Genomic DNA, 24606 nt, shown 5'->3' with positions numbered 1-24606 from the left:
AAAGTGTCTCTGTATATGCATAGAAACGTGCTTGGTTAAACACTGCTTGACCATTGTTTGTTTTTATTAAAGTAGTTTAAGCTTTTGTTTTCCCAAATAGTCAGATTATTCTTAGCATATAATGTTGATGACTAAAGATTTACTTAATTTGTCACGCTGGCGCAGGGATGAGACAAGGATCTTTAATAAATACAAAAACAAAGATATTCGAAACAGGTGAGGTGAAGAAAAACAATTACTGTTTTAACTGTATTTTTGATCAAATAAATGCAGCCTTGGTGAGCATAAAATACTTATTTAAAAAAAAAAAAAGCAATGCTATCTCACGACCAATTCGTACGAGTGAATACGAGAATGGCTAATTTGTATGTATTCGTAGGACCTCACTTGTACGAATTAGTACGATTTGTCTAAACCCCAGTGATGGGTAGGTTTAGGGGCGGGTTCAGGGGTAGGTCATTCGTATGAATTCATATGAATTGGGCAACTCGTAAAATATGTACGATTTAGCAAAAATCATACGAATTTGTACAAGTGAGGTCGTATGAATTTGTACGAATTTGCCACTTCGTAAAATACGTACGAATTGCTGTGAGATCGGGTTGAAAAAAAATATATAAACAACCCAAAACTTTGTATGTCTCAGACAGCACATGATGAATCACATAATACTGAACAATGTAGAAGTTTGATTGTTAATCAAATATGCCATCATTATAACATATGACATATTACCTGTTACAGAGAAAAAATATATTATCCTAAAAGTGGTCTATAGAAATTAAAAGTTAAAACATCTTGATACTTTATTTAGTCAGCACTTTCATTAAAAATAATTAAGCAAAAAAGAAAAGGGAGAAGAGATCAGATCAATCCAGAGAAACCAAAAATCTGCTAAGTAAATAGCAGTGTAGATTGATAGGAGGAGTAGTTGAAGTAAGGAGGAGGAGAGAGCTGAGGATGTGCCGACTGGTGCCAAGATCTCAGACTGGAGTCTGGTGCCCATCTGTGTGGCATCTGAGATTAAACATGTTCCCTGGCATTTCGCGCAGCAGAAAACACTGTATGTGCAGCGCTAATTCTTGGCCATCATCATCCTGGGTGCTTCTAACAAACTGGGCTTCTAACAATGAACAGCCCACAGACTGATTAAACTGTCTTCATCCAACAACTTCACATGTCTTAACCATCATAAGCCAAAACTACATCATTAGAACTCTAAACTTTAAACTGACAAAACTACACTCTAATGAAACATTTCATATGTACAATTACATGAAAGCCAATGCAAAACAGAGGGAGAGAGATACAGAAAGAGGGAAAGAGAGATGTGACTCACTCTCAACTCTCCGCTGAGTGACAGTTATACCAAGAGCATTCAGAGAGAGAGGGAGGAAAGTAATTACACATGTTGTTGCGATGGATTTCATCTCCGTGCAAACATGACTCCGATCAAACCACAGATGACTGCACACTTGTTCATCGTGCAGATGTGTCTGTTCCTGTTAGTCAAAGTCAATGAGTCAGAGATGAATGATGCCAGCTCAGCACAAACATCCGTAATATTCCATAATCAATCATGAGATTTTCAGCCAAGTGTTTCACATCAGTACACTGTCACAGAGAAATTAGCATGGCATTCTTGATTTTGTTTAATTAATTGTGACCAAACTTTTTTTTTCTTGTGTAAAATGTTGAGATTACTCATGTTTGTGTAAAATGTAATAAATTCTGATATTTTATGACGGATACCGCAGTAATACATAATTATGTCTGAATTGTAATAGATGAATTTGTAAATTTGAGCTGTGTCCTAATAGTTAGACAAACTAACTGTGTATAGTCAATGGTGTAAAATTTGCATGTTGTGAGTTTGACGGTTTTAGGCAGTTTGGTGTTACCCCAAGCCAGCCGGTTCACATATGGCACTAGAAACACACAGCCTGGCCGTGCTCCCTGGTCCTGAGGAACAATCCTGTATATTTTACAACTCACATAATCCCCAGTCACTTAGTGCGCGTGTGTGTTTGTGTACAGTATGCATTGATGTGCACCAAACATGGATGAGAGGTTTGATTTAATTAATCTTTAAGAGCCACATAACCTTTCCTAGAGAGCTATGCAAATCAACCAGCTGTCCTCACTTCAATAAAAAGAGGAGGGAAAGGAAGAGGTGAGGCATGAGACGGCGTTTACAGCCAGCGAAAAGAACGAGAGAAGAAAAGACATGGAGTTACACTGTAACCCTCATGTTGTGTTTAGGGGTCTAAAAGATCCTAAGGCAATTTAATAGCTTGAGAAAAAAAACATTGAAGTGTTATAAAATCTTACATTACTTTTCTTTTGGGTTTGTAGGGTGAGAGCCTATATATAAAACATGAATACGTTCAAGGAATTTTAAATGCTAAGATTCTGTGAGAGTGTCAGACAGTCTTCATGTCACGTGTTATCATCATTATCAGTTAATCTGTATCACCTGGGTTTAGTTAATCATCATCATCATCTGCATCACCTGTGTTCTGATACTCAGTTTTCATCTGTAGCCGCGTTTCCATTACCCTTCAAATTGCGCAAACTGAAATTGCGAATTGAAAATGGTGGTTTTTCAGGCAATTCGAAAAAGAAATATTTCGCAAATCTGCAATGGAAACAGTTTTTTCGCATTTACAGGTCACCTGACGTAGATGACGCGGTGTGTTTGGACAGAATACGAGACAGAGTTCTTTATTAAATTCATATAAAACAAAAGAATTACAGGAATAATTGATTCTAAACCTCAAATGCCACAATCAAGACCTCGAAGCATGAGGGAGAAACACCCAGAAACTCCTCATATGTGCCACTCACAAGTATAATTAGGGTCGTTCCTTACCATTAATGCTTGGAAAACACACATAGGCCATCTCCTTCGATTAATAATAATGGCTAGTGCAGTGGCTGAGATATAGTACATAAACCTACCAACGTCCGTTGCCATGGTTTTTGGAATGATTTAACTTATCGCGAGAGGAAAAAATGTTGATATCTTGGAAAACAGTCTCGACTAATCGAGCCATGAACGCCATGCTACGTTAGATTTCACAAACGTAATTCCTATCAACAAGCTCACTTAGCACGCCGTTCGTGGCTCGATTAGTCGAGACTGTTTTCCAAGATGGCTCCTGCATGTAAACGCGTAATGTACTGTCTTTATAAAGTATCTTCTTATTAAACTGTCTGTACACTTACAAAGTTCTCAATGCTTCGGTTTGCATGTAGGGACCCTCATTATGCTACCGTGTTAGTGTGAGGCTATTTTGAGCCTTGTTAGTGGTATTAACTACCGATTTACTTTTACTTACTCTGTGCCCCATATACTAGTGTTATGAGCTAATCTGTTTTTAAAGATAAAACTCTTTACATTCGATTTTCATGAAAACGCATCGCAGGGAACGATCGACTCGGTAACCATGTGTTAATTAACCCCAGGTTCATTTTTCACTGGATTTGTCCTTTAAGTTCCTTCAGTTCAGTCAGTCTTTGTCTGTTCTCCATTGTATTTGGTGTGTGTGAACCTTCTGCCTAGCTGTACCTGTTTGAGTTATATTATTGTAAGTAAAGTTTTGCATCAGACTGCCCAAAATGGACGATAGGATCAGAATGATTGTCCTAGCTCAGGAGAGCCAAAACTTTTTTACTTTTGCCCTGGATTTTTGCAGCCTTGCCGTCACCAGTGCCCTCGACGACGAGAGCCTGTGCACCTGTGCACGAGAGCCTTGTTCTGGATCAGGTCCACATTTAACCATCAAATCGACCTCTCAGACACCACTGGACTGGAGGGAGACCGTCATCCGGTGTCTGGAGAGCGTTGTGCCTCGATCTGGAACACAGCTAGACCCAGGGAATCTTCACGTCATGCCTGACCAGCCTGAGCCTGTTTACGTCATGCCTGCTGAACCAGGGTCTTGTCCCGCCGAGATCGCCCGTCCAGGGTCTCGTCCTGCCGAGCCAGAGACTGTTCACGTCACGCCCGCCGAGCCAGAGACTGTTCACGTCAGTCCTCCCGAACCCGAATATTCTGTCCCCGAACCTGAGTCTGTCTCCGAATAACCCACCCACCCTCCCTCTCCCACCTCCTCCCATCTACCACCTCTCAACCCTTCTTCCACCGCTGCCTGTCAGCCCCTCAGCAGTTCCAGCCTGGTCGGTGGATCCCCGGGCTCCGCCTCCAACCTCCGCGACCAGGACTCCACCTCAGCCCGACGATCCATTAACGTCCCCTTGGCTCCTACCTCCCTCAGCTCCACCGTGGCCCATCAGGTCATCAGTTCCACCAGGCTCCCTGTCCCCCCCGGATCCACCTTGGTCATTCGTCGGCCTGCCCTCACCTCTGGACTGCACTCCTCTGGCTACTCCTTGTCTCTTCGTCCCCCCGGCTCCATTGGACTCCTCACTCCCTTCAGTTCCTCCTTGGTCCTCACTCCCTCTGTCTCCACCGTGCCCTACTGTGTCCCCGCCTGCACCTCATTCACCAGAGCCGGCGGCACCGCCATGTCCCGCCGGATCCTCGGTGTTGCCTGGACTCGTCGACTCTCCGGCTCCACCCTGGTCTCCTCTCCCACCTGCTTCGCCCCCGTCAGTCGGCCCCCTGGAGTCATCAGCCCTGCCTCCTCCATGGCTCCTCCCTCTGTCGTCTCCGCCCTTGCCGCCTGCACAGCCTGCTCCGCCCTGGCCGCCTGCATGGGCTGCTCCATCCTGGTTCCTCCTGCCTTCTGTCTGCCCTCACCTGCTCTTCGTCCTCCTCCTGAGATTTCTCAGATCACAACTGAAATTCTCAAAAGTTGTTTAACCTCCATATCATTTAGTCACTTGTGCACATCATAAGCAATTTCTCATTCTTTTGAACAAATTACAAATGTTTTAATACTTTCATACAATTATTTACAATTGTCTGCTATTTCTTACATTATCAATTTCTAATGTCATGTTGATCAAAATGTATTATACTGCTTCTCTTTTAAATAGTCTTACCCCTCAAAACGTGCATTAGTTCCTTGCATAAGTCATTAAATGCAAAATGGTTGAATTAGTTGTCATAAACTGTCAAGAATATTTTCTATAGATTTTTTTTGTAAATGTGCCCTGGATTAATGAATTGCAGAGGTGAATTTTGAATTTTACGAATGAAGGGAAATGTAAAGGGTTAGAATAGATAAACCAATGATCAACCAGTTCTGTAAAATAACTCAGAGGTGCATTTCATGAAGCTTCATTTAGCAAGCATATTATAGACCGAGTACAACTAGTGTTGCAAATGCTAACAATAGAAGAACAACAAGGAAAGGAACAGAGGAAAAACAGCGAAATAGGTAGAAGAGGCCAAGATTGTAGACATGTTTCTGATGAAATAAGGGTCACTTTTGTGGACCATGTTCTCAAACATGACCTAACAATGGCCGAGGCGGGTCAAGAGGTACAGTCGAGTTTTGGGAGGACAACCGTGTCCTCAATCATTCAAACGTTTGTAGACAGAACAGGTACTGTATGTAATCAGACAATGTTCACTATACTGTAATATTGTATACTGTAATGCTATATTACAGTAGTCACTTGTATTTTGTATACAGTAAATATACATAATGTAAATATACAAAAAGAGACTTAATGTTACACACACGTACATACAGGATATACAGTGTGTGTGAATATATATATATATATATATATATATATATATATATATATATGAAGAGATCAGATGCAAAAGCCAAAGTGCCATCTGAAATTTTCTTCTAGAATGATCATTTTTATCCTGCTTGTATATTTAAGTTCAGTAATTTCACTTAAATGACAATTAATAGGTAATCTTCATTGCCATTTAAGTGAAATTACTGAACTTAAATACACAAGCTTCATAAAAATGATCATTCTAGTTTCAGATGGCACTTAGAGGATTTTGCATCTGAACTCTTCATATATATATATATATATATATATATATATATATTATACTCCTGTCTTTTTCTTTATATCGCAAAATGCACTTTGCAAATCATATGCAAGAACATTTGTAAAAGACATTCTCTATTGATTTCTGAATGATGGCAATCCTGTGACACAAACATCAGAGAGAGAGAGAGAGAGAGAGAGAGAGAGAAAAAAATATTAGGGGGAAGTGTCAAGAGAGCTTTTTTGAACAGTTCCACTAGAGACTAAGAGCAGAATCTGAAGGGAATCCCATGCTAGAGTCCCATGGCTGAGGTGGATTTTGGGCTATAGAGACCTACATATATGAACTTGGAGATAATCCATATTTCATAACCCATAGTCACTGGGGGGTGCTGAGGAAGGATTCAATCGGATCTGAAGGAGTCCAAGCCTAGTCATGTCTGTGTTTCTATAAAAAGCGCAGCAGGCTGCTTAATGTTTAAAAAATAGCTGAGGGACGTGTGTGAGTGTGTGAGTGTAAGGTCTATCCTCAGGGCATTTAGCGGTGTGGGGGTGGGGGGTAGCTCTGGGAGAAGATAAAGAGATTGTATTTTTAACGCTGCACAAACAGTTCATTTGTCCTTCCATGAACGATTCCTGTGTGGCTTCACACTCAGAAAGTGTTTTGAAAAAAAAAAAAAAAAATGGAAAAGGAAAAAGTGGTGTCTGCCTCCTCAGCCAAAAGCGGTGAGTCAGCAGCCTGAAATGAATGAATGGATACCAGTTATAAAGGGACAAGGGGATAAACTCAGACAAATAATTGCACAAAACTTCATTTGCAGCAGATGGAGGAATTTGTACAATTCTTCATGAACTTTTAAAAGCCTGAGGGTAGTGAGAGATGTTCTGTTATGTAAACAGCCACTTTAGATGTTCCAGTCATTACTTGAAGCTGCATTGCGAGTATCTGATAAGACAATAATAGAATCTTTGCTAGGGGCTCTCTGCATCTACCAGCAAGTCAATATCCATTTTTGAAAAAAATAAAAAAATAAAAATCTGCTTAGAAATACAACGCTTCTATAACCAATGTGTTCTATACTGACATCACACACACACACCGTGAGATCGGGAGTGATGCGTAACAATCAGTTTAGCCAATTAAAAATTAGCTAACCCTTTAAGAAAAAATGATCTGTTGAAAAACGGAAAAGGCACTGGCAATTTTCTGACAGGACATTATCCGTTAAGTTTTCTGACATTTCCTTTAATCCTAAAACACGCACATAACTTAATGCGTAATTCAAAATACAGATAAAACCCCTGTGGAAAGTCAATATGCAAAATTCCTTTATATTAACAAAGTACATTGGGTCCTATTACAAACTTTTCTGAGAGTGTACATAACACTACAGGACATACAAGCAACACCTAAAATTTACAAGCATTAAAATTATGTAATAAATTATAAAAATCAATAAATAGTGTGTGTATATATATATATATATATATATATATATATATATATATATATATATATATATATATATATATATATATATATATATATATATATACTTGTTTGTATCACTCCACTTGCGGCGACTGTCATGGCGGTCGAGCAAATCCACCATATTTTTAATAAATAGGCCTACTACTGTAGTTGTGTCACGAAATGTAGTTTTAAGAGATTTTTAGGCGAGAATGTATTTAGACCTCAAATATTTGACTAATATATCATCTTAGTGCCTATTTTACGATCTGTTGAGGCGCTTTCACAGATGCGGACTCCAGGCCATCAGTGGCCGTTCAGCGCTCATGTACTCTCAGAGAACAGCATCATCTCGTCCAGTCCTTTGGGAATTTGCCGCTGGTTCTTATGTAGACAGTGGTTAAACATGAGATATACTCATCTGGGGTATATCAAATGGGCAATCTTTGGTCTTATTAATCTATTACTTTTTCCAGAGCAAATCGGTTAAGGGGAAAATTAAGTTTCATAAAATATTTAGGCTATATTTCACTTGAATCTTGTACTAGAGTGCTGCTTGTACGTTTGACTGAATTGTTTGCTTGTGTTTATTTCCTAATGTCTTTTATAATGGCTATTGTTGTTGATTTAAAAATTGTTGTTCAACAAATATTATTATAAAACAGATAGTTCCAGTCCTTGATTCTGATTGGTTGAGATATTGATATTTTTTATATATATATATATATATATATATATATATATATATATATATATATATATATATTACTGTAAAAATGATCTGAAGTAATTAATTAAAAAAATATTTTACATAATATTATATATATATATTACTGTCAAGAATAATTTTTTGACTGTATGTTTTACAAGAAAATACTATTTTGTACTTGAAAAATTCTTTGTAATTGTGAAAATAACTAGCTATTTCTGAGTGAGAATTGTTTATACACTATTTTTTTTCTGTGTATATTACTATAGTTATTTTAAAATATATTTTTTATGGATTTATATATTTGAATACCATTAAAATGATAAACAAAATGTAAACTGTTTTTTTATTTATTTTTTTTTATTAATGTTGCAACCCATTGATTTACACAGTTTAAAAGTTGGACATTTCTAAACTACTATAATTTGAAGTTTAAGACACAGAGCGCAAAAACACCAGGTAACAGATGTTGAAACAAAATATGTTACAACATATTTGTAACAGTCCCCAGTCTCCCGTATATAAAAAAAGCATCTTTTAGCCTGTATTTATGTGTGTGCAGCAGGAGAAACAGCTTCTGTGTGGATGAAAGCTTCCCCCGAAAGCTCCTTACTGCACCTTTCTGCAATATCCGGTTCCAAATCTCCTCTCCTCTCCTCCCTCTCACTCGCATCCTCTAGGCTTCAAAGGGTCTCCTTTCCTGATCCTCTCAGGCACCTTACACACATACTCATTACAGCATTCAAACATATACGCAACACACAAATGTTACAGATCACCTAACCTGACAGCCTGTCATCTTAGGAGCTGCTGAAGAGGGTCTAAAGGAGTTTTAGCAGACAGCTTTTTGCCTGCAGCCCAATACTAACACTCAACACATGAGCCCTGTTCGGGGTGTGCATCAGACGGCAGAGGATATTGGAAGTGTCTTTGGTGGATTATCTGCCTGTGAATGTGCAGATTGGGGTGAGAATAATCCACATGTTGATGTTTTCCTCCTGGGGTGAATGAGAGTGACAGTTTCTAATCAACGTTAAGTAGAAACACCAGCATCCAAATCTCGGCCGAGGATTACATATTTCCTTCGCTCGCGGCTATCAGGAAAAGGTTTGCGGAAGATACATTGTTTCAGCTGGTAGTCTGTAATCTTTAGTTTGAGTTCCAAATTGCTAGATAGGTGCTTCTCATGCGTGGGATTTTATCATATTTCCAGGAATTTTATTAAATGTCCTTCTGAGCAAAATGCTCTCGCTCGGTACGAAACTGTCCATAGAGATGGTTCACGCTGAGAGAAGGGAGAAAGAGAGGGAGTTTTTCATTTTCTTTTCAAGTAAATGCCTGAGGCTTATCACTGCCTCTCTGCACCAACTGCAGTTGGCCACAGAATAAGCAGTGATGAGATTAGGCTGAGTGTGATTGGCGCAGACTCCCAACAGAGAGTGTTTGTACTGAAGGTGGCGTATTATAGGTGGCTTTTTTTTTTTTTATCCGGCAGCCATGGATTTGGAGACGTGAGAACGTGCTGAATTGATGCCACACAGTAGAGCAGAGGTAATGCACAGCCATTAGTAATGTTTAATGGGCAAAGTGGCATGCTATCTGTCTTTGTTACATGATACCCTTTACTAAATCACACTGAACGATGATGAGTAATCTTTTCTACTATAGCAAACAGCACTGTGAGTGCACATACAAGAGAAGGGTCTTTGACATTGAATTCTTTATGCTCATTGTGATTTACACAAGCAGGACACATTCTTGGATCAGCTTTCTTTTTTGTTGGGGAATGTTGCTCCAGGAACAACAAAGCTTATTGAATGCGGAACTTGTCCTGCGGCCTTGTAAATCACAAGGTGGAGTTTGTTTATCCAGACATGAGCCATTCATGTAATAATAATAGATTTTTGAAAAGTGGTGGCCATATCAAAAAAACATATAAAAAATGTTATATATATTTATATTACATTTAAAAAGTTGTGGGTTTCAGCAAGGATGCATTAAATTGATCAAAAATGAAAGTAAAGCCGTTTGCATTGTTACTAATTTTACTAAAATGCTGTTCTTTCTTTTTTTCACAAAAATACTAAATAGTAAATCAACATTTTCACTATAATAATAATTGTTTCATGGGCACCAGATCAGCATATTAGAATGATTTCTGAAGGATCATGTGACATTCAAACTAAATAACATTACATAATTACAATTACACTGTAAATTACATTAAAAAAATAAAAATAAAACAGTTGTTTTAAATTGTATTATTACTTAACAATATTACAGCTTTTACTGTATTTTTGATTAAAAAAAAAAATGCAGCCTTGGTGAGCAAAAATCTTACTGAGCCCAAACTTTTCAGCTGTAGTGAATATCTTTTAATTTGATATAAAATCACATTACTAGGGCTATCTATCGATTTTAACCAATTACATGATATGATAATGTAGGCATTACATCTCTATACCATTGAACATAACGATATGACAATCCATCCAGCAATCGAGTTTGTTTGTCTGTCTTAAGGCTGGAATACACTACACAACTTGAACAGATTTTAAAAACACTAGGCTTCACAGAAAAAAAGGTACAAAAGCTGTCACTGTGCCTTTCAAAAGGTACACTTTTGTACCTAAAGAGTGCATATTAGTCCCTCAAAGGTACATATTGGTACCAAAAGTGTACATATTAGTTCCAAAAGTATACATATTAGTACCTAAATGGTACATTTTAGAACCTTTTTGAAGGGTACTGTCCCAGTGACAGCTTTTGTACCTTTTTTTCTGAGAGTGAAGTTGCCGACTTTGTAAATAGTTACAAAGGAAAAACTGGGCATCATACACTAAACGACTGAGGATCACACACTACCAGACTTTCAAATCATTACGAACACAACAAACTCGCGCAGAAACACATGTCTTGCTGCTTTCGAGGAGACACGTGACAATTAAAAACAATGTGTTCTAAAATCAGCTCAAAATATCAAACATTTTTGATATCCTCCGACTGGACGGAAACAAACTTTGAAGCTAGAAAATCAGAGTCTGTGACCATCATACACTACACGATTTTCTGTGAAATCTGTCAACTCAAATCTGCAGACTGGCTCTGACTTTTGTCAGTTAGCGTCAACTTGTCCAGACTGTAAATCAGGGCAAAAATCTGGTAGTGTAGTCATGTTTATTCCAGCCTTTAAGTAGGGTCTGTTCACACAAGACCTGTTATTGCATTCTGTCTGGACTAAATTTTTATACAGGCATATTTTTTTGAGTATTTTAAGATGCAGTGCAAACAGCAGCTACACTTTTTAAAACAACACAAGAACGTGTTCATCACACTAAAAAGTGATCAGTTGACTTAACTTAAAAAAAGTGAGGAAACCCATTGACTTAAAATTAAGTAAATAAACTTTGTGTAATTGGGGGAAAAAAAGTTATGTAATCTTGACAAGTTTATTTACATAATAATTTTAATTTTAGTTTCCTCACTTTTTTAAGTTAAGTCAACTGATCACTTTTTACAGTGCTCACTCTTTCAATGATTCTGTTTTCTTTAGACAGCCCTTCGAGAATGGCTTACACACTGTCTCTCTTGATCTTGGTCTCTCCATATTCCCCAGGAGGAGGAGGAGGACAGTGTTAGCAAACTGACCCCGCTCAATGACAAAGACAAAGTAAAAAAAAGTAGTTTCGTGGGCTGCAGGAAGATCCAGAGAAGGGGACTGCCTGTTTCACAGTGCAGTGCACTATATGGGATAGTGGGAGAACGAGAAAGCGCCGCTGCTCTCTCTGTAGACTGCCAGGATGAGTAGGCTCTTATTGTCTTCTGCCCTTGTCAAACGCCTGGAGCTCTCCAGGGTCTCCGCAGCCCAGCTGAGGCTCTATTCATCTCCACCTGCCACATACCGATAAAGGTACAAGAGAGCACAGTGTTAAAAAAAGAAACCGAGTTAGAAAGGGAGAGGGGAAGATATGACTCATTTTGAAAGCATCAGAGGACCAGCTATACCTGAGGGGAAGAACAGACAGATGGAACGGTGTTAGACAACTCACACACATATACGCAGACACACACAGACACAGGTGCGCAGTCTATTCCGTTTCAATGCTTCATTATGCAGAGAATATTCTCTCTGTTTCTTAGTGCCGCTTGATGCTTTTTCTCGTGTGTAAAAGAGAGAGAGGCAATCCCACCTGTTTGTTGTGTCAGGTTTTAGACTGGGAGGCAGGCTGACTAATGTTGCTCACATGTGCTCAGGAGGTCCAGAGAGGCCTGTCACAATACGGCACATTTAACTAGGGAAACTGGAGCATGCAGAAGGACCTCACACACACACACACACACTCTCGCAGTCGTATACGCAGGTGTTTCCAGGATGTATATTGGCAAAAAAAAGACAGGTTTTATTTTTATTTTTTATTTTTACAATGCAAGATATTAAAAAAAAATTCAGATGCCGATCCTAATTATGATGTTAATACCGATATTGATAAATGGCTGATTTTATACTATTTTGTATACAAAAAAAAATAAAAAATAGAATAAAATAAAATAACATCCTTAGAATAAAATAAATGAATTTCAGCATTACAATGTTATAATGTACAGTATGAAAAATGGATACTCATTTTGAGATTTGCTAAAGATTACATTTGTGAATGTATTACTGTATTATTGTAAATGTATTAGTGTTCAGGCAGACTAAATTAGCCATTTAGAATCCTGTATTAATAATAATGGATTTTTGGTGGCCACATCAAAACAATTATTATAATAATAACAATTGAAAAGCATAATATGCATATTATTATATTAATAATTGTATGATAAATATGATCATGTGGCACTGAAGACTGGAGTAGCTGATGAAAATTAATCTGAATGGATATTCATTTTGAGATTTTAGCTAAAGATTATATTTGTTGTATATGTGTTATGAAATGTATTCATGTTTACATATTGAAAAGTGCTTCCAAATTCCAAAATTCCAGTAAATTAAATGCTTGACAAATTATGCCATTTGACTATTTTCTTTTATTTATTGGAACTGTATGGATAAAAACAAAAGATAGGATTATTCATAATAAATAAATCTGGTTTCAGTTGGATGAGCCACATGTAAAGACACTGAAAACAGCCAAAATATGAATACCTGTGACACTGTGAACACACATCAACTGAAAACTGAATTTTGCGATGTTGTCTGGCAATCGGTTTCCAAAGTAATCAATATAATCAAAAAAGCCTGCTCAACTGAGATACAATAGTTTTCTGCTTGGTGATTATTAAAATCATGTCACAGATGTTCTGCAGTATATAATATGTTGTTGACCATGAGTGTAAACAATGCATTTAACTATCCCTTTTGTAGGAAGATCTGCATTTAATGTTACATGACTGAACAAGGCAGCCATGATTGGCACTGAAGCTTGTAAAGATGACAGCTGTCTGCGTGACCCAAACTGAAGGGAGCAGATGAACCACAATGACTTTCAAATTTGTGCAAAAAAAAAAAAGTAGCAGACAGAAATCCAGCTCTTTGAAGGCCTGTTCCTGGTGAAATGTTACAAGGTGACACCTCCATGTCTGGGCTCTGCGAGTTGGACAGAGATGTTTCAGCCAATTAGGGAACAGCCTGCTCTTGTCCCAGTGCTAAAATGGCAAATCTGCTAATATCTACAGTGAGGCCGAGTTCACAGTCAGTGTCAGCTGTCAGACCAGATTTCACACTACCATTGCACCTGCGTTTGTGTATGAATCACTGGTTAGTGTTATGGGTAATGTGCGTGTATTAAATGTGTTTGTAATAGAATACAGTTTGATACTCATGTATAGATTTACTTTTTTTTTTTTTTGAAAGTAAAGAGGGAAAGTGTGATCATGACTCAATTCTGTTTTTGAGACTGTTTTTCATGAGAGTGTGTTTGCTCAAGGTTGTGATATAATGGAAGTTGGCAGAAACTCTAGACAGGAGAGTATATTAAGGCCTATACCTGGCCTGGAGATTTGTTCCTTAATATAAGAGTGAGGAAGAGACAGATAAATAGAAAGACAAAGGGTTCTAGCAGCCGATTCACTAAAGGAATCGTGAAAACAATGCCAAAATGGCAACAAATTATCTGCTAAACAGCATTTTCATTGCGCTATTCTCCAATTTGCAGGTCATATTTTACTGTGTTCCACTGGAACCCTTCACCACTGTGATTCAGATACTTTAACGACTCTTAAAAATGTGCTTGACTTCATGGCACATCTGTATAACGTTCGTCTCCATTCGATCATCATTTCATGAATTACTGCTGCGATGATCAATAGAAAACATCCCTTTTAAATTAACTTTCATTTACCACTTGCTAAACGGATGCTATGTAAATTGTGGCAGAGAAATAATTGCAAATTGTAAAACAATCATTTGGTAACGAAAAGCCTAATTTACATAAAGTATAAAAATTATGTATATTACAAATTACATTCAAATGAAGTGTGTTTGTGCTGTAAAGAATGACAGTTACTTAATTGAAATTCTTTTTTTAGTGCATTTAGCATCTAGTTAAAAACTTGATCACGGTTGGTTAGTGAGTAAGATGCAGGATTTTGCACTAAAATAATGTGAGCAGAAGTGGTGCAACTTGAAAGCTCATTTGTCCCGTAGAGAATGAGAGTAAAGGAGGAGCAACATGGTTAACAGGGTGTTGTTGTTGTTGTTTTTTTTGTCCTTTTAATTTCTTTCTTTGTTCAATCGCTCATTTGGTAGGATCCCACCAGGCCAGCACCAATAAACACGTCCAGTTTTAGATTTTTTACAGAGGCTTAACTATGAAAAAGAGAACTAATGAAAACCTTATGCTGTGTGCAGTTCACAGCATTTTATTGTCTTTAAAATTCCATGCACATCGGCCTTAGTTTCCACTATAGTGCCTTTATATCCTCTGATATAGGCTCTTTACCCTGCGTGCATTGATGGGATTCCTTTAAGGTCTATTAACATTAGGAGTTTTAGTAGCAATGTAAAACCTTTTGAGGTCTGTTATCTCAGCTGGAGAATCTCAATGTAGTTGAGATGCAGATATCAAAGGGACCGGCGCTATAGAAGATGCAAGATGCTGCATTACTCATGAATAAAGATTCAGAATAGCTACCACTGCTAAAGGTTTATAAAAGTATCTTAATGGGCTTTTTTATATCCTAGTGAAAAGACATGTAAGTCAATAATATGCTAAAGGCTCTATCCTTACACATCACATGCAGACAGACCTCTGTTCTTCCACATTGATTAATCCGTCAGTGTTTGATCATCAGCACACAACAGAATTGATTTAATGGACTGGAGGTTGGAGGTCAATTAGAGCATCTAATCACCTCCAATTCTCATTAATCCCAACACAACTCAGGGTTAAAGTGTGTGTTTGTGAGTTGCAGTTCATGCCACAGGAGAAACTGTACTTAATACAACAAGGACTGTACAACAAAAATTAGGTTTTAAAAATCAGAGAATCCTTTTGCATCTCTATACTAAATGTTTTTGATTCTTGCCCAGTCAGTGTGATCAGAGGAAATTAGTTATTTTTGACAGTTTAAAATATAGTTTCCATTGGATGGTTCAAATATTCTTCTGTTCTTTCTTATCTGCCAATTATTCATGAGGCAGATGTTTCATTGAAAGTCCAAATTATCTTCTGAAGGGCAAAATCTAAGGCATTATGGATATGAGAATATCCAAAGCTAATTATGAGTAGAGCATTTAGACATACTTTAATGTGGCTTATCAATCATATCAGTCATGGAATGGTTTTATACTATAAACATCTCATTCTGTCAAAACCATCATTGTGTTTCCAGGCTGAGAGAGAGAGAGAGAGAGAGAGAGAGAGAGAGAGAGAGAGAGAGAGAGAGAGAGAGAGAGAGAGAGAGTGAGTGAGTGAGTGAGTATGTATAGTGCTTTCTGGAGTAGCACTTAATTAGAAAAAGAGGCTGACCTGATGGGTTTTTTTTTTTTTTTAAACATTGAATTTAGCATATTTCTATGAGACTTGAATGTCTAATAGTAAGCTTAGTGGAAAATAAATTCAAGATGGCAAGGCAGAGATAAATGATTTTAAATAATGAATTTCATTCTCTGAAAAGTATAGATAAATAGTGCAGCGCATACTTAAAATTATATTTCTTTAAATATATAAATTAAATTATATTGCTGTGAATTTTTATACTTTTTAGAGAGGATCATTGTTAGCTTAGCAACATGCAAGCTTCAAGTGTGTATTTCACTCTGGATCAGTGTATTGTAGTGCTTTCATAAGTTCCATAACTAGTAGATGTTGCCTTAGTTTTTGCATTCCACAACACTGCTTTTCCATTATTTGTCCATGTAAGCCTGTGCCAGATAGACGTGTTTGACCATTGTGCTTGAAAAAAATTTCAACTTTTAAAAATTTAAAAATGCACCTCAAGACCTTGCATTTTTTCCATTCCACTAGTCTGTGTGTCTTGTTTTTAAATGCAACAACTCACTTAGAAGGCAGTTTCTTATGAAGCCAGTATGCAGCGAGGCAGCTCTCTACGTAGGTTTTGTAACGGATCTGTGGTATTATTATGCTTTTTTAGAATGAAACAGCACTCACATTCTGCCTTTGTGTTGATAAGCAAAGGTCGGAATCTGAAGACAAGGGAAATCGTGTCTATTATTTAACTCATTCTCTCTAAGTGCCTTTTTCTCTCTTATTTGCATTATTTTTATATGTACATGTATGAAAATGTGTGATGCCGCCACAAAATGAATCTCAACTCTGTTTAGAATCTCTCTTCATGACAATGAATTGAGAAACTATGTGCTAATAGTTTGACATCATATCAGCAATCTGTTTATGAATTGAAGTATATTTACTTGAATGAATTTGCATGTTGGTTCATTGAAATCTGAGTTTGATCATTTGTCATAATGTTGTTTTTGGAAGGTGAAAGTTTTTATGTGAGTATACACTGACATTTTTGTGGTTCCTCTAGTATATACCCTGAAAAGCTCTCTTCTGTGAAGCTCCCTTGAAGCAGGCATCATTAGTGTGTTTTGCTGTGTAAAGTCAGCAGCCTCTGTTGGGAGTTAGCTTGCTAACGTCTCACAGATACAGTTTTTTTCCCTGTCAGTGCTTCTCACTGCAGCAGAGGGGAACTGTCCTCCTCTTGGCACTCCCTTCACAACACCAACAAAATCGTGGTATAGGTTGTTCATGCATGTGATCACAAAAATAAAAGAGTTTTGGAAAAACCTAAGGTGCTTTGAGTTTGTGACACACTATAGTCCATTTCCATTTTTCCACTTTTATGTGTGATTGTATTTTATTACCAGACCAAATTAAACACCTATGTCACCTGTGTACTGGGGAGAGAGGGGATGCAGTGAGTTACATTTTCATTGCCTTTCATGAGTCAAGACAAATATGGCTTTCCCTGCTGAGTAAAGTCAAAAGTGTTTGGCTGTGATCATGCGACTTTCCGTTCATGGAACAAATCAAATTTTTTCCGTTCTACTGAACAAATTCAGGCGCCACTGACACTTTTATTGTTTTGTGATTGTCTCTTGACTTGACTTGCTGATTGTGTTTACTTTGTTGCGATTGTTTTTCTATAAAAAAAATAGACAGGCATCCATCAATGTGGTCTGTACCTGTATCTGTATCTGGGAAATTGATTGACTGTACAGTCTCTATTAACAGAAGCGTTAGAAAGAGATGTTTTTATATCTTTTTTTTTTATTTTTATCAAATGTGTCGTAAGGCTGTTTCGGATTGTTCTGCCCCAATTGCACCCCAGGTTAGACCTGGATTGATGTTTCTTTTTTCCTCCTGGATAAGCCTTCTTTAGGGTCTTTATCCAAGCCAAACATGTGGTTTTCAGAACTTCTTATCTCTCATTATCATCTGCCTGTTTTGTCTTACAGAGGCTGAAAGAGTTGAAGCAGAGAGAATTTGCACGCAATGTCTCCTCCAAGTCCTGGAAAGATGAGAAAAAGCAGAAAAGAGCTCTGAAACGACTGCACCAGCTTGCACAACTCAAACAGCAAAGAGATAGGTAAATCATAATACACTTAATCTCAATGTGATAATGTGTTGTAAATGCATTCTTTATATAACACATGCACTATATATTAGATTTAAAGAGATCTGAGATCTTTCAGCACTGCCTAATTATAACACTGTCTTCTATTCTTGCCAACAGTGATGACAGGAAAGGTCCAAAGTTAAGGTCTAAAAACAAGGATAAGGATCCCGTTCAAATCATCTCTGCTGGCAGTAGCAAGTTTGACACAAAACCAACAGCATCCTTGGTTCAAAACTCAAATCCTATCTCTACAAACACCTCATTGAAGGGCTTGCCCTCCACTCGTATGCCCACACATCAGCAGCCATGCCACGAAAAACACCCCTTACCCACAAAATCCTCTGCAGGACACCAGAGCCCCAGGGCAGGAGTCTCATTCTGTTTCTCTAGACGAGCTCAACTAAAGCTTGACTCCTGTGCATCTGTGTTTAGTGATGGACTTGAGGAGGCCAGTGACTATCAAGAGCTCCAGCGCCACAAGCACAGACTCACCCTGGAGGCCCTTTGCTCTGGCTCGTGCTCACCCAGAACCCCAAATAATGATGACCATGATCTGTCCCATGATCCACTGACTCTGGGCTGGGTGGATGAAGACTCTCAAACACCTCAAACGGAAGCACAAGTAAAACATGTGGAGAGCCCTGAAATTCAGGCAAACTACAGCACAAGTCAGCCAGAGAAGCTGGGGTGTCCTGACACACACAGTCCTGGAGCAAACTGGAAGCCAGCTGGTTCAGAGGACAGATTGCGTGATGGGGGGCAGAGGCCCAGGGCAGAGGGGGCTTATGCGGGATCAGAGGGGAGAGAATGCCTCAAGTGCCCCGGCCCTACTGTTTACACAGATGGACAGGGTACCATGGCCCAGGGCCAATTCCAAATACTCAAAGGCTCACACCACCATACACAGAAAAGCTGCGAACAGGGTACTATGCAGAATGGGAAGGACTGTATATCAGAAAAAGAGACAGAGGAGTATAAAATACACAGAGTGTGCAAGGATGAAAATATAGGTTCTTTCCTTAATGTAGTCAGCAAGGACGGAAGTGTGACAAAATGGCCTTTTGAGCTGATGCAGTACACTTCCGACAAGCCACGCGTATCTTACAGCTGTAACCCTCTCTGCTATTATTTAAAACACAAGGAGGGCAGAGACAAAAGCACAAAGGGGACAGATCTTGGTGTTGTTGACAAGCTCACAGGCCAGAATGACAGAGCTAGGCCACAAACACAGGATGTTCCAGGAGATAAATTAGGCATTTTAAAACCAAAGAAACCCAAACACAGGAGAAAGGGGAAAAATCGTAGGCATAAATTAGATGCTGTCAAGATCCGGCAAGCGGGATGTGCATTCAAAACCTGCTCGCAGACAGAAGCTGGAGGACACTTTGAATTCCAATGCACTCCAACCGACACGTCACAATACAAGCAAGCGTGCACTGAGAGGAGGCACAAGCTGGGAAAGAGGAAAAGATCAGTGAGAGATGAGACTTCAAATGAAAGTGACACCCCAGAGCACAGCCTCAAAAGCATTGTTGTAAGCTCGCTTTCCGCCCCGGCACGTAAAAGGAAGAAATGTCAAACGATGAGGGGGCTTGTGTCAGCGCTGCACTTGGTAAGGCGGAGGCCTTTGTCATATTCTGTTCACAACACGACAGGAAGAGAGGATAATTATCGCTGGTATGACAACACCTATGAGTCAAAGAGGGATGCTGCCTCAACTCCCAACAGTGACAAATCTGGGTCGTGGAGTGGCCTGTCAGACTTGACCTCAGATGGAGAATGGCCTGTGCACCACATGGGGAGACGCTCCACCTCACCAAGATCAAACTGTCTATACCCTTTGAGAAAGGAGCACAGTCAGCCCAGGTCTTGCGTTAGAAGTTCCTCTTACATTGTTCCTCACTACAGTTACAGCCCATGCAGAGATTTCGAACATACAGGAGACAGTTGGGATTACGCAGACTCTTACATCTACAATAAACGGAAATATTCAACAGTTTATAACAGCCCAGATCAGTATGAGAGATACAGCATCAGAAGGCACAAAAAAAATGTTGAGGAGCATAAACACAGAGAGCATAGAACTCAGCATACAGGCAGGCAGTTGTTTTATAGAGTCTATGACAGTCCTGAACCTCAAGAGGATGTCAGGGATTGGTGGTATGAAAGACTTAGCCCTGTAGATAGGAGGTACCGGGAGAGGGAAGAATTTCCTTGGTCAAGTCCAGAAAGAAGTGAAGACAGGTGGTATAACAAGCCAGTGTCCATTCGTAGCTCCAGTTCCTCTAGTAGCATTAGCATCTCTGATCTTAATGGGGACTGGTTGTCTAATTCCCATATTAGGCCATCTCCAACTGGACAGAGCCAGAAACATTGCAGTCATTCTGGACCATCTGAGAGATTGGTCAAGACCAAATCATCTCCTCTTAGAAAGAGTCACTCACCCCCATTAGCTACAAGTAACAATGTAGCTCAGCCTAATTCCTTACAATCAGGTGTAGGGAAGGAAGATGATACTCATAAATCTAACGACCAGTTGGTTGGATCAGACCAGAAGGATCCTAAAGTAAAGAAAGCAAATGTCACCCTCTCACTTCCGCTAATTGGTAAATTACCCTCTATTAAGAAAGGGGCAAGAAAAATAGGGATAAATAAAGATGCAAGTGCCAGTATTAGTAACCAGGTTCCAACATCTTCAACTGTCCCATCAAATCAACAAGTTATACCTCAAATTGACAGTAAGACTTCAGAACACTTACAACAAACACATGGGCAAAATTACAATGCATCCCATGCCTGTCTTGAAATTGCCAAGGAGGATAGATCAACAGAATCCTGTTCTGCTTTAGTTCTGGGTCCAGACAAGACTTTGTCACAAAAACTTAACATCAAAGACCAAGCAGACAATGCAGAAATTGCAGGGATTCACTGTCCAAAATGCACCACCCCTCCCCTTTCTGAGCAACCAATCACCTTCACCAATGATGAGATTGAGAAGTACAAATTGCTTCAGCTCCAGGCCCAGCAGCACATGCAGCAGCAGCAGCACCTTCAAGAGCAAGTATCTGTGGACATGAGCCATTTACCAGTACCAACTGCAGAGCCACCTGACCAGACTACACTTTCAGCCTGTCTACCATACAACATACTCCAGCCCTCTTCTCCACCCTCTTCTATTGCTCCTCACTCTTCGCCTGTTGCCCTGCTATCACCCCTTCATCCCACCCTCTCTCAGGCCCAATTTGCCCATCCAATTCCTGCTGCCTTCTTTTCAGTGCCGCCAGCTACTATGTTGGCAGCTCAACCCCTGCACCTGATCCCAGCCTCATCTTTCCACCCAGTTCACCCTCACCATCATGTTCCTGGGTTGACTCTCCACCCCCTGCCTCCCACTTCTCTGCTCCCCACGATGCTCAGTCCGATGCCCATGGCTGCCGCTGCTGCTGCTGCTGTTGCTGCAGCTGCCAGCACTTTGCAGATCCACCCCCTACTACACCCTCTGTTCCACAGCCAGGACCTTCAGCGCCACCCTGGACCAACCAGCTAGTTGTGGTCAGAATGAGAGGGGAAATGAGAATAAGAAAGAATATAGTTCTGACATGAAATGTCCTGCAAGACCCCTCCAATTGTGCTGTGAACTTTCTGATGTTTAGGTTCTCCTCTCAGCCAAAGTTCCTGTTAAGTAGTGATTTATTTTTATTTAATCTCTGTGTTGCAGTGTCAACTCAAAGATAGCAAGACTTTTTACTTTGTTGTTTACCATTCCATTCTTTATACAGCCATCGTCTCCCCCGCATTAACACACAGATGAACCTCTCCTGCCTCACCGCACTGTGATTTATCAGCAGTTGAGCCCATTCAGCAGTTGGCTGAAATTAAGCATAACCTGATGTCCAATTAGAATGTTAATGCCTTTTTCAATTAGTAATAAGGAGAATTAGCATATTTTTATAGTTACCCAGCAAGTATTCAAAGGGTTTTATTTATGAAGAACTAGGGGAAATATCCTTGAGCAAAGTTAAACTGACTAAGCAAAATGTACATGAAACATCAGAATGATTCAGAATAAAATTTAGATTTTTTTTTTTTTTTCATTAAAATGTTTTTTTATTTATATATATGCAAATTGACATGATTATTTGGTGCAGAAATACAGCATGTGTTTGAGCTATTGCATCTCTTAATGGATTTAGCAGTGTTCACCACTTTGGGTGAAGACATCCCGTTTTTATTTGATTTGATTGATTTTTTCTGTGTTGTTAGTAGGGTAGAGTGAGTTTGGACTTGCTCCGCTGTAGTGTGGACATGCAATAATGTTGTTGTTTTTTTCAATCTATTTAAAGTGTAAAATCTTGAATTGTATTTATGTATTCATACTTTGAAATGTAAGTAATAACAAATAACAGGCACTTGATTGTTCATACATGTTTAAGATGCTTTTTATTCACTCTTATTTTGGTAGAGCCAAACATACTTTCATCTGTAAGATAATGTCATGGGAATAATAATAAATTAAATGTAATTCCAAGAAATGACAGCTTTGTCATTACTATTGTCTTTGAGGTCTAGATTTTGACTTTAGGCTTTTAAAACTCATGACTTTTTAGACTTTGGAAGACAGGGAGCAGCGATTGGCATTTTGCCTGGAGGAGGATTGTGGCTGAACTGGTATTTACCCACCTCAAAAAAAAAAAAAAAAACAACAACAAAAATATATATATATTGCCATAATACATGTCAAATTCAGTGAATGTTAACACACCTTCATTTCAAATGAGCAGTGCTTCACTTCTCAGATCTGAGGGACTGGGATTTTGTGTTAATGATGCTTCTCATTGCCAGCAGTGGCCCAATAACACAACTGTGCATTTGCACTAATTAACTCTCTCAGGTACAAGTTGTCTGCTCTGGCAAGGAGGAGCTCTGCTCTGCAGTCTCTCACTGGCACTAAACGGATTGGTGATTCATATCTCTAAACTCTAACTCAAACTGTGTTGGGCCTGTTTTTTTAATAAATACAGAATGATGACGGCAAATTTGTGTCCTGCTAGATACGATAAGAAATTCATTGTTTATTGAGTGGAATGGTTTTCTCTTTTTGAGTGCACTTCATGTTGGAAATGCAGGGTGATAACAAAAGGTTCCATATTATGGTCGAGAGTTAATTATAAAATACAAAGTATCCTATAGAATTCATAGAATTGCAACCTTCATGTCTCTAGCAAGCATGTCTGGTTGTTTCTAATGCAACTGGAAAGTAAAAACATACAAATAAAAAGATAGGAAGGATGAATGGAAGGAAGATGGTAACAGTTTGTCTGCTGCTTCTCTGACTCAGCCTGGTTTGTGCCTTACTGGATCAGAGGTGAGTTGACAGCGTCCTAAAGATTTTGAGAGGCTCAAATGATTTTTTTATTTTATTTTTTGGTGACAATTTCAACGAGGATCCATACAGATATCCGGAAAGCCAGGCTACCTTTAGGGAGAGCCATAAGGGAAAGCAGTGTGTGCAATGGTTGCCCTCCCATGCCCCAAATACAGCCTTTCTGCTGGCAGACCTGCTGCCACGTGCTCGTACTCCACAGGACAGCAGATCAAACAGACTATGAACTAGAGAGTGGGGATAATTAGCAGATGTTACAGAATAAACTCACTCTTCAGCCGCTTTCTCTACACAACCAACCAAACTTCCTGATTAATAAAAAATGTTCACACTAAAAAGAAAGAAATATGATAAACAGGGAGTCTCTTAGATGAGATGCACTGATCAGAGATATAGTGGAAAAACAAGAGGAATGAAGATAGTTACAAGCTTCAAGCATTTACATTGAAGTGGGGTATATTTGATGTAAGCCATGACATGCACTATATTAGTTCTTCTGATATGACCATAAAAATCCATATTCCATATCACTAAGCCTTGGAGCCAATTATAATCACAGACGAGTTATATAATGTAAAACTTTTTTTGCACTTTTTCTGGAGCCAATGGAGCCAAACTTTTGCCTCATTATTCTTTTCTTCTACAGTAACTATGAGGCATACAGTAAGACAGAAAACACTACATGTACCATAGTCTAGTGCCCTGCCAGCCCCTTATTTAATATGCCACTGAAGTAGGGAGCCACTGTTTGCCGCTCATCGCCTGTGGGGGCCACTCAGAGTCTGTTTAGCATGTATCAAAGCTGTAGGACATCACTATCTCCGCTGCTAAATGCCCAGTATGGAGCAGACAGTGTACATATCTTCCTTGCTCATTCTTCCAGTCTTAGCTTGCACCCTCCGGTGATGGTATCTCACTGACACCACCCACCACAATCACTGAGAAATATTATCTATTCAGAGCAGCATTAAGCCACATTCTTATTACTATGAATTATTTTTGAGCTATTTATATGATTCATTGATT

General features: G+C 38.9%; 1 protein-coding gene across 1 annotated transcript in view; it reads left to right on the top strand.

Moving 5' to 3' along the window:
- znf804b (zinc finger protein 804B) overlaps window positions 1–23227 on the top strand; it is a 99978-nt gene extending 76751 nt beyond the window's left edge. The window contains exons 3-4 of the mRNA XM_084089465.1: window positions 18037–18167; window positions 18315–23227. Of these exons, the coding sequence (XP_083945591.1) occupies window positions 18037–18167; window positions 18315–21744 (3561 nt within the window). The 3' untranslated portion in view covers window positions 21745–23227. The remainder of the gene's footprint in view (window positions 1–18036; window positions 18168–18314) is intronic.
- Window positions 23228–24606: the final 1379 nt, after the last annotated feature.

Source organism: Abramis brama (assembly GCF_963993115.1).
Source record: "Abramis brama genome assembly, chromosome: 17".
Classification (NCBI taxonomy): Eukaryota; Metazoa; Chordata; class Actinopteri; order Cypriniformes; family Leuciscidae; genus Abramis; species Abramis brama.
This window is presented reverse-complemented; position numbering and strand designations above follow the sequence as displayed.